The sequence below is a fragment of the Egretta garzetta genome, unplaced genomic scaffold, assembly GCF_000687185.1.
Source record: "Egretta garzetta isolate BGI_Z169 unplaced genomic scaffold, ASM68718v1 scaffold397, whole genome shotgun sequence".
Lineage (NCBI taxonomy): Eukaryota > Metazoa > Chordata > Aves > Pelecaniformes > Ardeidae > Egretta > Egretta garzetta.
This window is the reverse complement of record NW_009260493.1, coordinates 1,152,169-1,165,734: the sequence shown is the minus strand read 5'-3', so window position 1 is coordinate 1,165,734 and position 13,566 is coordinate 1,152,169. Positions and strand designations below refer to the sequence as shown.

The window sequence follows — 13,566 nt, the reverse complement described above, 5'->3', positions numbered from 1 at the left end:
TATTTTTCAACTATACACAGATCATTATATGCGGTGCTGTTACACATCTGCGTAACACGCATGCATGCTGTATAGTGGAATGAACGCTCCTTTGAGATTGTATGTAACATCCAGACCTGAACGGATGATATAACCCTTATTTGTTCTCTCTTATGCCATCCATCTCTTTTGAGAGGCTCCTGTTTCTAGAGCTGAGGTTCAGTAGTTTCATTTTCTGTAGTCTATGCACAAAGCGTGGTCGGTCTCTTTGCTGAAAGAAGTCATATGATCACTGATGGCTGCAAAGGAACTGGGTTTCTCCAGCTTCCCACTGTTTTTTGCCTTGGTTTGATCCAAACCTAAATTTTGCCCTTGACAATTTTAGAGTCTGGACTAGACTTATGACTTACTCATGAGTCTTAGATAAGGGTGCTCTGATACAAATGCTTCAAGGTGAGGAGGAGGTGGAATCTACCTCAGCACTACTGTAGAAGTTGAGGATCCTTCCTCTTTCAGGTGCTTTGATATCTGGAAGTATATAACAAATGCTATGCTTTCACACTGCCACTAGCACAGACAGGAGTGGTGGCTTTCTAGCATCCAGGACTTGCACAAAGAGTAGCTGGTATAGAAATATTTCTTGTTCCCAAATATCAGCCAAAACATCGGGTGTTAACTTGTCCCCATGGTGATGAGCATATATTTTCACACTATAAGAATCTGTCAAAAACAAGCACTTGCATGTTAAATATCGTTGAGCATTGGAGTCTGGTAGTTTAGCAATCGGTGGATGTGGTGATTTTTAAATTTTTTTTTTTTTTTTTTTTTTATTGCAGGCTGAAAAAGCTGAAGGATTCATCAGACTTCCAGACTTCAGTGTGGACCGAGCAACAGAATGCAAAAAAAAGCAGTAAGTTTCTCTCTTGCCTGAGGTTTTGCATGATTTTTACAGCGTTGCAAGGAATTGAATCTCAGTAGTGCCTGACAATGAAGCTGTGGGGAGCTCTTCTGTGTTGTATAAATAATGAGATATTAATTGAGCTACAGAAAGAAAACCATACTGCAAAAATATTTTTGAAAATTCTCTGCCAGATGTGCTGTTAAAACTACAAATAAAAAAGTAGATCAGTATGCCAAATGCTTTTTTTTTCCCCTTCACTTTGTCCACTGATTATGAGTAAGTTCTATCTTAGATACCTTCTCTTAGGTGGGGAGGTCAACAGTGGTGCAAGTAATGCTGCTTCACTCTGAGCTGGGACTATTCTTTAGGATGCTGTGGTGCAACTTTGTTTAGCAGGGTACAAATTTCAGAATATTGTCTCCAAACTTGATGTGCAGCCCTGACTTCCAGCTGCTTCTGAGTACTCTTCAAAGGTTTGGAGGGGTGTTGCTGCTATTCAAAGTTATAAAGCTTCAGCATGATTCTTATTCTGTCCCTCAAGAGAAAGCTTTTGTTCTTCTGTTGAAGTCTCGCATGGACATTAGCTGTAGGTGTTCTTGAGATTAACTGTGGACTTGACTCCTCCAAAGAAAGGGACAGCTATTTTAACTATGAGAAACTCCATTTTATTTTCTCAGAGGACAGGTTGAGTCACATAGTACAGGACCACAAGAAAATGTTGCTCTTTGCTTCTGCAGCTGTTGGCTGACAGTGACTGGGAGGCAAACACATGCTCATCACTTATTTGGGTTGGAGTAAGTTAGGAGAACTGTGAAGAGTGACCGGGGCTGCTGGGGCCCAGTCAAATCGTGTGTGCTTCCACGGGACAGAGTCAGTCATCTAATGAGGAATGAAAGAGGGAAGCCACACAGTCTCAGCATTGGAGACAATGTTTTAGGAAAAACAAGCCCTCTGAAAGGTCTTACTGATGGCTATTCAACTAAAGCATAGCCTGGGGCTGAGACCAACAGGTTAACTATTGGCTTGTCAAGGGACTACCTCCATTTTGTTTGTTTCAAACATGCTGCCGTTGGTGCCTCCTAAAACTTGTCTTGGAGAAGACAGCGAAGAGTCAGTCCCGATTCACCCGCTGCATGACGCTTGTGATTTTATTGTATTATACCTCCCTTTTCTCCACTGTCAGTTTTCCACGTTGTGGGGTCTTAGCCTGATTAATCACTCGTGGAGGCTGTTCCATACTTTGGGCCACCCCTGGTGATTTCTCTGAACCTTTTCCAGGTTCACTGTGCTTTTCTGAGCTGGCAGAAGCAAAGCTGCACACGGTATTCGAGATGTGGGTGCACAACTGCATTATATAATGGCATAATGAAGGTCTTTGTTTCATTCTTCATTCCTTCCTCTTCAGTTCCGTAGTTTATATCCTCTGAATAATGTGTGGCCTAGGAATTGAGCTAAAAATGGACTAGAGTTTTAAGGGAAGAGCTATATGGATGGATTAGCTGATTTGTCTTAATATAGCGGAGTGAATAAATATCTTAAATCATATTTTCTCTTTTCTTATGTAAACTAATTTTCTTCATATCTCTTCTATTTTTCTTTTCTTAAAGTGCTATTAAGATCAGCCACCCACAGATCAAGACATTTTATTTTGCGGCAGAAAATGTTCTGGAAATGAACACGAAAGTAAGAGCGCTTGTGCCTGTTTTTTTTTTTCATCCTGTCTCATGCCTGAGAACATCCTTTGAAAGTTCATTCTCACACTGTCAAGTGGCTGTTGACAAAGTTATTCGGGGAATTACTGAGTCTGTTTTGTTTTCTGGTCATTGTATAGAGAGAAAATACTGCTATTTGTTCACTAATGACAGTTGAAATCAGAATCGCATTATTAGCCTGATTTTGATACTAACCTTCCTGACATTTGCTGGTATAAATCACTTTCCATTGGAGAGATTTGAAAGATTTGATAACAATTTCATCACCTTGGGAGAAGTGAGGGAAGAAAGGAAAGAGAGGGAAAAGCTTAATATAGTTTTGTCCCAGAAGTGACCTAGGACTAGAATATAATATTGTCTGCTTTCAGAGTAGCATGTCAGTTAACAAGGAAGGTTAAAGGACAGAAAGGGCTGTCTCTTTAAAGTAAGCAAGCTTTTACTTCACCACCAAGCTATGTTGCAGTTAAACAATCTTCATGACAGATCAGAAATTTTCTTTCCACAAATGTCCATAAGAACAATAATCCATTAATGCAGTTTTTAATGGAAGAAGTAAAAATGGATGTGAAACTGCCATTTTAGAAACCACTGAGCCATCAGAAATAGATATTACTTGCTATTGATCCAGCTCTGGTTGGCTCTTATCTTCTTTGTCTTTTTTCCTTCAGATTGCAGTCTGTTCACAATGCTATTGCATTAAATGGCCAAATACTGGATACAAAGCAGTACAATTCAAATGGGAAGAGAGCTGCTATGATAGTCAGGTCAGGATTTTAATCATGGCACTGCTGGTGACCTTTGTGAGATCTATAAACAGGAGACCTCATGCATATTTACCACAACAGAAAAGGACAGAGGTTGAGAGAACGTGTGTGACCTTCCAAAAGTGCTATAGATACAGAAATTTATGATACTACAGTAGTGTATGTGCATATATATTCATAAATCTGTACTCTATAGATGCATACAAGTAAATACAGATGGAAAGGATGTGTTGCCCTTTGTAACTCAGAGCAGCATAGAGCATACTGGTGGGGAGATAACCATCCATTCCCGTATCGCTGCGTTTCCTACCGGAGCTCCTGAATGGAGTGAGAAGTTCTTGAGGCAGATGGGCTGAGGATGACTGAGAATGAGGGACAGCTGGACAGGAATATTTCTGTTGAGAGAGTAACCCTCATTGAGAGAGAAGAGGGGGAAGGATGTAGGGAGAAGGAAAAGGAAAATTAGAGCTAATGGAGGACGTTAGTGAGTGCTAGCAGCCAGTTTGGAGCCCAGCTGGAAATTCTCAGTGTCTTAATGACACTTTCAAAATGTTTAGTCTCATGTGAGTGATTGAAAGCTATGCAGGTGTCTCAGCTCTTATGTCCCCAGAATGATTTTCTTCATACTTCACCTCTCGAGTGAATTTCATTTTGGCATAAAGCTAGGTAGCCTAGCGCTAGAGTGGCTTGCACTATAGTGCACTAATTCCTCACTGTTGTTAACTGATGATGTTTTCCTTGGCAAAGTAGAAAATACATGCATTTAATACGTAAAGTACACGCATACTCACGCATATGTCAAAACAGACCAAAAGACATCTGTTCTCTTGGCTCCAGTCCCACAAATACATATGCATGTGAGTGGTTCCACTGAACTCACTGGGGCATTCGCGTGTGTCGAGTTACTGGTGTGCAGAAATGCTCGACAGATCATGACCTTTCGTAAGTCTTCGTGCATATATATATATATATATAAAATCAAAAGTGGATTTATTGATACAGTCACTAGCTTCATTCGTTTAGCATGTATTTGCCGTTGTCATGCACACATGAAAAGTAAATGCGTGCTGGCTAGCTGTGTGCATTTACCTGGCCTGTTGCATATGGTTCCCAGTGATCTGTCTGACCTTGCGGTTGGTTAATGGAGTCCTGTATTTTTTAGCAAAACTTTTATTTAGATTTTTTTATTTAAAAAATCATGCTGTTATGATTAGCTGTTAGAAGAAAGTCAATAATCCACCGTTACAGAAGTGATACTTTGTTTTCTTGAACTGTTGTATATATTTTTCATACTGCAGTCTAAAAATCCAGCTTAAATCTTGCCAGCAAATTTCCCATTGCTTCAGTAGAATCAAGATCAGACACAATGTTTTTTCAGAGTTATGAATCTTAATTCCTGCCCTTCATACATTCCCTATTTAAGCCTTCAGCTTTAATCTGAAAGGCCTGAGCTTTTTTAGTTTTTAGTTTCTTAAAACCTTGATAGATCTGAATGACCTGCAGAAGAACACAATATACAAAAAGTATATCCAGGGATTGTTTCTAGCACTAGAAAAATGCAGCCACCTAGGAAGAGAAATGAAAAAAACCTGTTAATAGCCTACAGCAACACAGGAAGTGACACTTACTAAAAACAAAAGTACATAGGGAGTTAAAGAAAGCAGTATATAATGGCCAGAAAGTCTAGTTTTAAATGGCTTAGACTCTTAGGCTGTGCTACAATAGCTTTGACCAGGGCAGCTGACATCATCTTCTATGGCTCCTGCACCTTCTACTTCATCTCAGGTGAAAGATGACACCTCAACAGCAGGACTAAGCCACTGGCATTGTGTTATAGCACACACATTTTTCCTTTGGCTTCCACAAATGTGACTCCTTGGTCATCAGTAGTGGTTTTCTTCAGGATCAGGGAAAGATGTTCCAGGCAATTAGTCCTGCTCACCATGGGGAATATTGGTATTCAGGTAACTGGTGTCTTTCTAGAGGATGCTCTAACAAATAGAAGGAAACTTGGACATTCAGTCTTCAGGTTAATGAAAAGAGTTGCAGTAACGTAGAACACATCTGGAAGGGCCAAACTCTGTCCAAAGAGCACGCAAGTATCCCTAACTGTGTATTCCCTCTGTTTCAAACACAGGTGGCTAAGCAAGCTGGGGATGGCTGTAGACCCTCAGGCACCCAACGGGAAGAATGAGGAAGGTATGCTCCTAACGGTGGTTTCAGTGTGTAACTTTGCAGTTTTTGATTGGCCAAATTTTTGTCAGCTCTTTTCTTTCTTTTAAATTGTCAACTTGGGTCCGTCTACCGACTGAGCTCTGAGAAACCACACTGATGCAGCACAGGATAGTCACAGAAAAAGAAACAGTGGTGAGAAACAGTGCCACTGAGAGACACTCAGTGATCTTTTGAGAGGTGTGTGACTACTTTCTGGCAGTTTGCTGGCTTGCTAAGCCTACCAAGTGTGAAGAGAAACAGCTGTGCTGCTCTGGGTTTTGAGTTGATAAGGTATATTACAGGAGTTGTGTTATGGCCTGGGAGCTCACTAGCTTTGGAACAGCTTGTGCAACGTAGACCTGTCCCTACTGTCTGCTCCATTTCTGGGAGTTTCAACAACAGCAGTGTCGGGTGCGGCATGGGGGTGGTAGTGGTGTACTGAAGCCTACAATTTCCAAGTCCAAGAGTTCATTGTGGAATGAGTAATTTTAAAATTTCCTTAGCAATTTTTTTATTGTTTTAATTTGCACACTGAACTAACAGAACCTCTTGGTGGGAGGATACCTGCACTTGAATCACAAACCTGGGTGGAGGACAAAGCAAGTCACCTGTCTTAGAAAAATCTGCTGGTGAAGACATGTAAACCTGGGTGGAGGACAAAGCAAGTCACCTGTCAGAGAGCTTAGAAAATCTGCTGGTGAAGACATGCGTGATGGGAGCTGGTTTAGAACAAGAAGCACTGTGGGTAATATTATGTTAGCAAACCAGGGATAGACTCTGACCTGATGAATAAGTATCTTCTTCTAGGCTTTTGACCCTCCATTTTTAGAGTACTGGTACCCAGCGTCTTTTTTAGAACTGCTCAGGTTGTGAAGGAGCTGGCATTATGAAGAAGAAACTGGTATTTGTAGTATTACGAACACTCAGGTTATGCAGACATTTTGTCTAAACACTAAAATGCTCCTCTCTGCATCCCTTCTGCTGGTTCCCAGAATAAAGCTGTGGTCTATGTTCTGGCCTGGACATGTAATGCTATTATTGATTAGTCTGATCTGGCCCTGTTTAGACTCTGGCTTCATTTATACTCTGCCATTAAAAGGAGCTTTGGGGCCGGTAAGCATAGATACCACTGACTTCTGGAGATTCAGCAGGTCTCATCAACTTCTTTGTTTTCAGTTCATGGTTCCTCTTTATTTCTTGTCGGGAAACTTGTTAATTTCTGTACCCCCAATTTCCTCCAAAATGCTTGTGTCCCCTTTGAACCCAATTTTGTATCAAAAAAGTCTGAAATAATTAGGATAAAGGGCTATACGGAGTATTAGGCTGTGTAGCAAGAACTGCATGGTAATTGTACTCGGGGAAGAAGTGTCCAAACATGTTATCCATGTTTTCACAAAGGAGGAATTTGATGGAAGATGAGGATGGTCAAAATTCCATACATGAAAACAATTTTTTTTTAACCTCAAAAAATGTAGTATTGGTTGTGTTGGCTGAGTCGAGAATTATAAAACAATTCAAAATGAGTCAGCCCACTAATTGTAATAAAAAAAATGACAGACAGATACAAAACAATCTGTTCAATGACCTCTGCAGCAGGTAATCTACTTACCCTGCAGTAAACATAACATAGCCAAGATTACTTCAGCTTTGGAAGCTGGTGGCCCATTTCCCCTTCAGAAAAAGGCACTCGGATTCGGGTGTCAAGCACCTCCTCATCTTTACACGCATGTTTTGTCACAGGTGCTGCAGCAGCTGCCTTGAGCGTGGGTTCAGCCCCCCACCGACACACCTGGGTGGACGTGCCCTTCCAGAGGCATTGCTATGTTTCAGAAAAATACTGTCATTAGCCCCAGTCTGTTCTCCCCTCTGTATTGCACATCATAACTCTTCAGGAGGGTCCTGGCTCTTGTTATGGCAGTTCTTGTGTATTCATGTACTTTCTATGCATTTTAACACCCCCCAAGCCCCATTTGCCTATTTAGAGTATGAGAAACAGCTGTTGATTCTTTTTCAGTTCTTCTGTGTGCCCAAAAGGGGAGCTGTAGAAACAATAAGCTCTTTACTAAGAGGTACTCAAGAAGACATTAATAGAGCCTTAGAATTTGATATAGGCCTTATTGCAGCCAGTCTCAGTCCTTTATGCTACGATGTGCCAGCACATATTTCTAGTAAACAGAATAGCAACTATGCTATTAAAAACCCCTATAGCTCTGCAAACAGTATGGGGAGGAAAAGTAATGAATCTCTTTAAGTTTCACTTTGTTAACATCTTGGAAACCTCTCTCGCTTGTGTAAAATTCTTCTCTCTTAAAACTTTGTTCCCCTCACACTGTGCCTATCAAAACCCCCGAATGACACGCACAAAAAGAAAGCGTGCGGGTATTAGTTTAGTCAAAAGATGAGATAATCACAGGTGATTTCCCAGCGACTGTGTTAACACACTGCTTTCTAGAGGTGTGAACTCATGAAGTCCAGCTCTTACAAAGTTCTCCCAGAACATAAGCAACCCTCGCCTGATTGGGGAGAGACCTGGAGGGGTTGCTTCTACCGGGGAGACCCAGCCCCTCTTGGGCAGAGAAGCTGTAGCATGCAGCTGGAGTGGGGAGAGGCAGTGCAGGGCACCGGCTCCTGTGGAGACCCCAGGGCAGCTGCTGCTCTTGTGACACTTGGCGCCCACTCGTGTTGTCCCCATTAAGCTCCCACTATGCCTTTGCAACCTTTCATGTCCCCTGCCCGGTTGGGTCGGGTGGGGGGGTGAGCGCTGTCACCCTTCACATGTGGTGGCAGGGCAGGGTGCAAGCACTTGTTCCTATAGAAGTTGGATGTTGAAGGCTGATGCGTCCTGGGAGATTTAACAGCAGGAAGTGATCTTGCCCAGTGGTTACATCCAGGGCCTGGCAATTGGAACCAGCAACTTATTGCCTCCCATTTTCTGTGTCTCATTTTATCAATAATTATTACTTCATTTAATCCACTGTTAAAAAGCATCTGAGAAAATGCTCTCACCTGCTACACAGGTAGTTGAAGGAAAAAACAACATGACTGCCTCTCTGCCACGTGCCAAGAGATACTGAGGGTCTATCAAACCTTGCTTTTTATTTAAAAAAAAATATGAGTGGGGTGTATAGTCCTAGTGTACTGTGTTTACCTTTAGTGCTAGATCTGCATATGTACTGCTGTGCTGCATGGCGTGCCTCTCTGAGTTAACGTGTGGTGACAGAAGGCTCTCCCGAGGCTGCTCTATGGTTTCCAAAGCACCATGTGAGCAATCTCTTTTCTCCGGAATCGCAGCCAAACCACCAATGAATGTGTATTAAGGCACAGCATCTAGTACTTGCAACAGGTGACCCTAACTTAAGCCATAAATGAGGCAGCCTTTTTTTAAGGGTTACAAAGGGAAAAACAAACCCACCCCAAACCTGTTTGGGATGCTATCTAGAGCAGTGCCACCTAGTGTTTCCTGCCATAGCAAATTAGCAAATTTTTTAACTTAAAAAAAAAAAAAAAAAAAAAAGAAAAAAGGTTGCCATGAAGTAGTGTAGCATTACCACAAGTGGGTTAATTTTCACTGTAGGAGACACTGTCTTGTTACAGCGTGGTCCTCAGCCCAGAATATCCTACTTGGTGATCTTTGGTTACCACAGCGCTGCAAGGTATAAATGAGTGTTGATCTAACACTTTGGTTTTGCTCATTTTCCATATCTGCCTCAGAATGCTACAGCGAAAGTGAACACGATGATCCAGAAATAACAGACACACCACCTCCCCCCTACACAGTCCAACCACCACCGCCTCCTCCTTCGGTAAGTGTTACAGCAATTAGCTTGTTTCTAGTTGCTAGACAGTTGGAACAAAACTTTTTTGAGGTGGTGGACCTTTGAGGAACTACCTAAAACAGCGGCTGGAAGTGTTCGCCCTGTGTGCCCGTGAAATGAGGATGCACTGGATGCCCCGGCAGCGCACGCAGGTACTGCAGCCCGCACTGCTGGGAGCCTCGCGCTGCAAAGAACAGCTCCCTTGGATGGAGGTATATTTATCTTGCTGGGGAAAGGAAAGCATCACTCTACCTCGTATACACACTCTGTCCTTTCTTTACGAGGTTCTTAACACACTGCCATAACCTAGTTTTTCATACTATTTTTTTTTTTAATCAGTCACAAATCATCTTTCTTTTTGTGATCCTCATAGCATCAACCAACAGACGTGTATTTATTTATTTGAGTGAGCTGTTCTAAAGACTGCTGAATTTGAAGCTGCTTTTGTGGCAGTAAGGAGAAGTGAAGGGGAAAATACCTCCTCTTACAGTGAAAAAATTGTTTCTTTTCCTCTACCTCTGAAAAATAGACTACAAAAAAAAGAAAATAAGCAACCTCCCCAGAGCTAGACTATTTTTCTCTCTTGCTGTGGAGTATTGTCCAGAATATTCCTTCCTGCCTCGCTTCACTTCATAAATTAGGATAAGCACTATGCAGCCTCATGTGTCTAATCAAATTGGCTTGCCTAATTATTAGCTACTTACTGCCCTATTAATGTTGCTTTTCCCAGTGATCTCATCTCCCCTTATGTGTGCCTTAAGATATAAGGTTTACTTAATTCTGTGTTTAGAAATGAGTACTCCGGTTTGGGATGGTAATGCAGCTGAAATAAGGAATCCTGAGATCAAGCGTTTCCCTTCCCCAGCTGAAAGTTAACATCAAGGGGTATGCAGTAATATACTTAATACTAAATCATCTCATGGCATCTCATGGAAGGGAAGCATCTGCTGCCTCACTGGTGCGGTACAGGTTCCTGTACGGCACGCTGAAGTGACAGCCAGTAGCTGGGCTGGGCAGAGAGGCAGCGAAGCAGGAACAAATTTGAATCATACAGATGAGCTGGAGAAGCTCGCGTGGTCGCAGGCAATAATAAAAGGAGTCGTCGTGCACAGGGTTGCCTGCCTGGCAATCTTTAATTAGGACGCTGTGAGTGTATGTCACACCGTCACCCACTTGCCCCCTTGTGTTTCAGTCAGATAAGTCAGTCTTCGCTTCCTCTCCTGAAACAGTTGTGTAACGTTAATCACTGTAAAACAACCCACCTGGCACTCAGGGGGTGCATGGTGGTCACTGCTGTGTAAAAATTGATTCTTTATTGCCTGTATTAACTGGAAGTTAAATGTGGCTGAGTGGCTATAAATATCGGAACCTTGGCAATATGTCTCCAGGAGTTATTCTGGGCTGAGGGCCGATAATGAAGCGTCTTGAATTTTATACCTCAGTGGCTTGCCTTTAAGAGGCTGTAGATGTCTTTTCCGTCTGCTCACCTCTGAGCAAATGCCTGCATTTTTCCAGATGATGAGTTTTAAACAGGTGCTGTTTTTTAGTTTTCTGTTTTTCTGGCTTCCTGCTGCTTGTCAGTCTGTTGCTGCAGAGGCGATCTCCTGTTGTCCCCTTCCCATATCCTCTTCTTGAGTGCTGGCCTCCACGTGTTAGCTGGGGACATGTGGGAGGCAGGCAACGGTGCATGTGCCAAGGGGTCCTGCTTCCTCAGCCATCCCCTTAAAGGTTTTCTTCCCCCCAGCCTCTCCCTCTCAGCTGGTTCCCCTGCTCCTCATCCCCAGCTTAAAAGCCCTTCCCCTATGGATAAAGGTCAGTGTCTCCTGAGCACAGTTGTCATCTTTTCACCCCGAAGTGGCTACTGAAATAAGCTCCAGCTGCCATGTGTCTGTCCTATGGTCAGCTTGCTCATGTGGTGGGTAGGGAGCAATTAGGTACCTATGGAGCCCTGCTTGACTGCTAGTAAGTTGTCTTTTAAATACCCAATTTAATGCCCCTCCTCCTTCTGGACAAGTAGTGGAGCAACAAAACCGCTAGAAGGATTGGGAAAGCACAGCTTTCACTGGGAAGTCATTTCTAGGAGTGGAGCTCTTGGTTGTCTCAGGGAAAGCTGGTTAAACATTGCTAGCTGCCTGTTCATTCACTATGGGGTTTTTGAACCAAGCTATGAGGTCCCAAGCATGTGATGGATTTGGGTTGGTACTCTGTGGGTACACCACCACATTTGGAAGGCCTGCTTGAATGCTGGAAGAGAAACTCATCCTGGAAACCCAGTCCAGCATCAAGAATGCTACAGGTGTTGTCTGGGGTTCATTTCTTTTTATTATTTTTATCTTTTTTTAAAGTTGCACTTCCTCCTCCCGAGTGCCAAAGGGATTTTGCAAAATAGGAATTAGGAGCTGTGGACATTTTAGGAAATCAAACCAATGCTGTCTTAAGCAGAAAGGTCTCCAGACTTCTTGAGATCAACTCCAGACTGAAAACTGTTAGTCTGGAAACCAACCCAGGTGCAACCTCTGTTACGTGTTAGAGCAGCAAACATTTTGCTGTACTTCTGGCACAAAGTTTCCATTTGCTGTTCTGTTCTCTGCTGACCCAAACCATTTAGAAACTTGAAAAATAAAAAAATAGTGATCATGAGCTTTCTATGTTTATGCATGCTTTTGGGACTGTGGAAGAAAAAAAGCAAGTGAGGAACAAATAAATTTTAACATCTGTAGGACAAAAGTTAAACTGATAATCTGCATTAATTTCTCCACTTGTGAATGGATTTACAGTTCAAAACCCAGCAGCTACCTCAAGACAATAGATTGCAGCATTCCCAAAAGAGCAGTTGAGGTGTTTCATGGTGATAATTTTTCTCTAAAATATGCCTAGAGACTCACTGATCTCCGGTGGAATCCTTATGATCTGCTGGCTCAAGCATCTGCTTTTTAAAATGTCCCCAAATGGAGATATATTATTATATGGATGATTGCAAAACTTCCAAAGGAACCACTTGAGTAAGTTAGGTAAACATTTGTCATGCCAAAGAAAAAAAAACCCACAACACATGTAGAGAAAAAGGAACACATTCTGGCAGTCATCTTTATTCTCACCCACGTTTTTTTATTTAACACACAATGAAAATGAAAACAAAAATATATTCCACTCAGTGATGCACAGTTTTTATTTCAATGGCACTTTCTTTTGCATGGACAAATGCCAGAAAAATAGAGGTGAGATCTAACATCTTCCTTTCCTGTCTTTGAACAATTGAAATTAGACCATCCACACCATGTGAGCAAGAGCTTTTACAGTTCGGTTGTTCTGCTTGGCTGTACAAATGCTTCAACAATTTGTCTTTGCGAGAGAGGGTGTTTTTATCACTCATACATGTAGTTTATGACAGTATCTCCTTGTCCTTTGCTTTAGGGTGCATTTGTGAAGGTTTCCATTTTAAAACCAAAAAATGCACCTAAAACACGGTGTTGTACTTCTCATAATAGGAATATAAATTAAGTTGGGTCCCACAGTGCTTGGAACCGTTTTGGAGGAACGGCTTTGAAAATTTACAAAAGTGAAGGAAGTGCTACAAACAAATGGTGACCCACAGTCTGATACTGGTCCTCCTCATCTTCTGAATTGATTAGTAGCTACATGATACAGCTAGATCAGAAGCACAGGAAGGCAAATCTACTTTGCTTTTTGTAATGTTAAGGGGAAGTAGTGTACATTACAGCAACACTGCATTGCAGAATTCTGTATATCATCATCCAGAAAATTGTCACTCTTGGTTTGGTTTACATAAATACATCTTTTTCTAGTTTACTGGGTTTTTATTAAGTATTCCAGGCTAGTCCCTTTATTGTGTTTGCAGCTTGTCTGGGTTTCCCTAGCAACACCTTCTCAGTAATTTTCTGTACTTCCAGTTTAGTTATCATCTGGTTTAATCCTTACGCAGATCTATTCTACATATGAATCAAGAAAATAAACTTGCTGGAATTGTGGTCCATCAAATCTGGTATTCTGATTCTGGCATTGGCCAGTAGCAGATGATTTGCAGGAGGAGTAAATTTCTGCGGTAGCAGATACGAGAAATCTGGCTTTCATATCATGATGATCTCATCACGATTTCTAATAGTTTCTGCTAAGAGCTTCACTATAAGGCTTTGTCTCCCCTTATCTTCCATTACTTTATT

At 41.9% G+C, this 13,566-nt stretch overlaps 1 protein-coding gene across 4 annotated transcripts in view; it reads left to right on the top strand.

Annotated features, from left to right (window-relative positions):
• IPCEF1 (interaction protein for cytohesin exchange factors 1) overlaps positions 1 to 13,566 on the top strand; it is a 91,149-nt gene that overhangs the window by 57,701 nt on the left and 19,882 nt on the right. For all 4 annotated transcript variants that reach the window (XM_035899819.1, XM_035899820.1, XM_035899818.1 and 1 more), the window contains 4 exons: positions 816 to 889; positions 2,488 to 2,559; positions 5,494 to 5,555; positions 9,282 to 9,373. In XM_035899819.1, the coding sequence (XP_035755712.1) occupies positions 816 to 889; positions 2,488 to 2,559; positions 5,494 to 5,555; positions 9,282 to 9,373 (300 nt within the window). The remainder of the gene's footprint in view (positions 1 to 815; positions 890 to 2,487; positions 2,560 to 5,493; positions 5,556 to 9,281; positions 9,374 to 13,566) is intronic.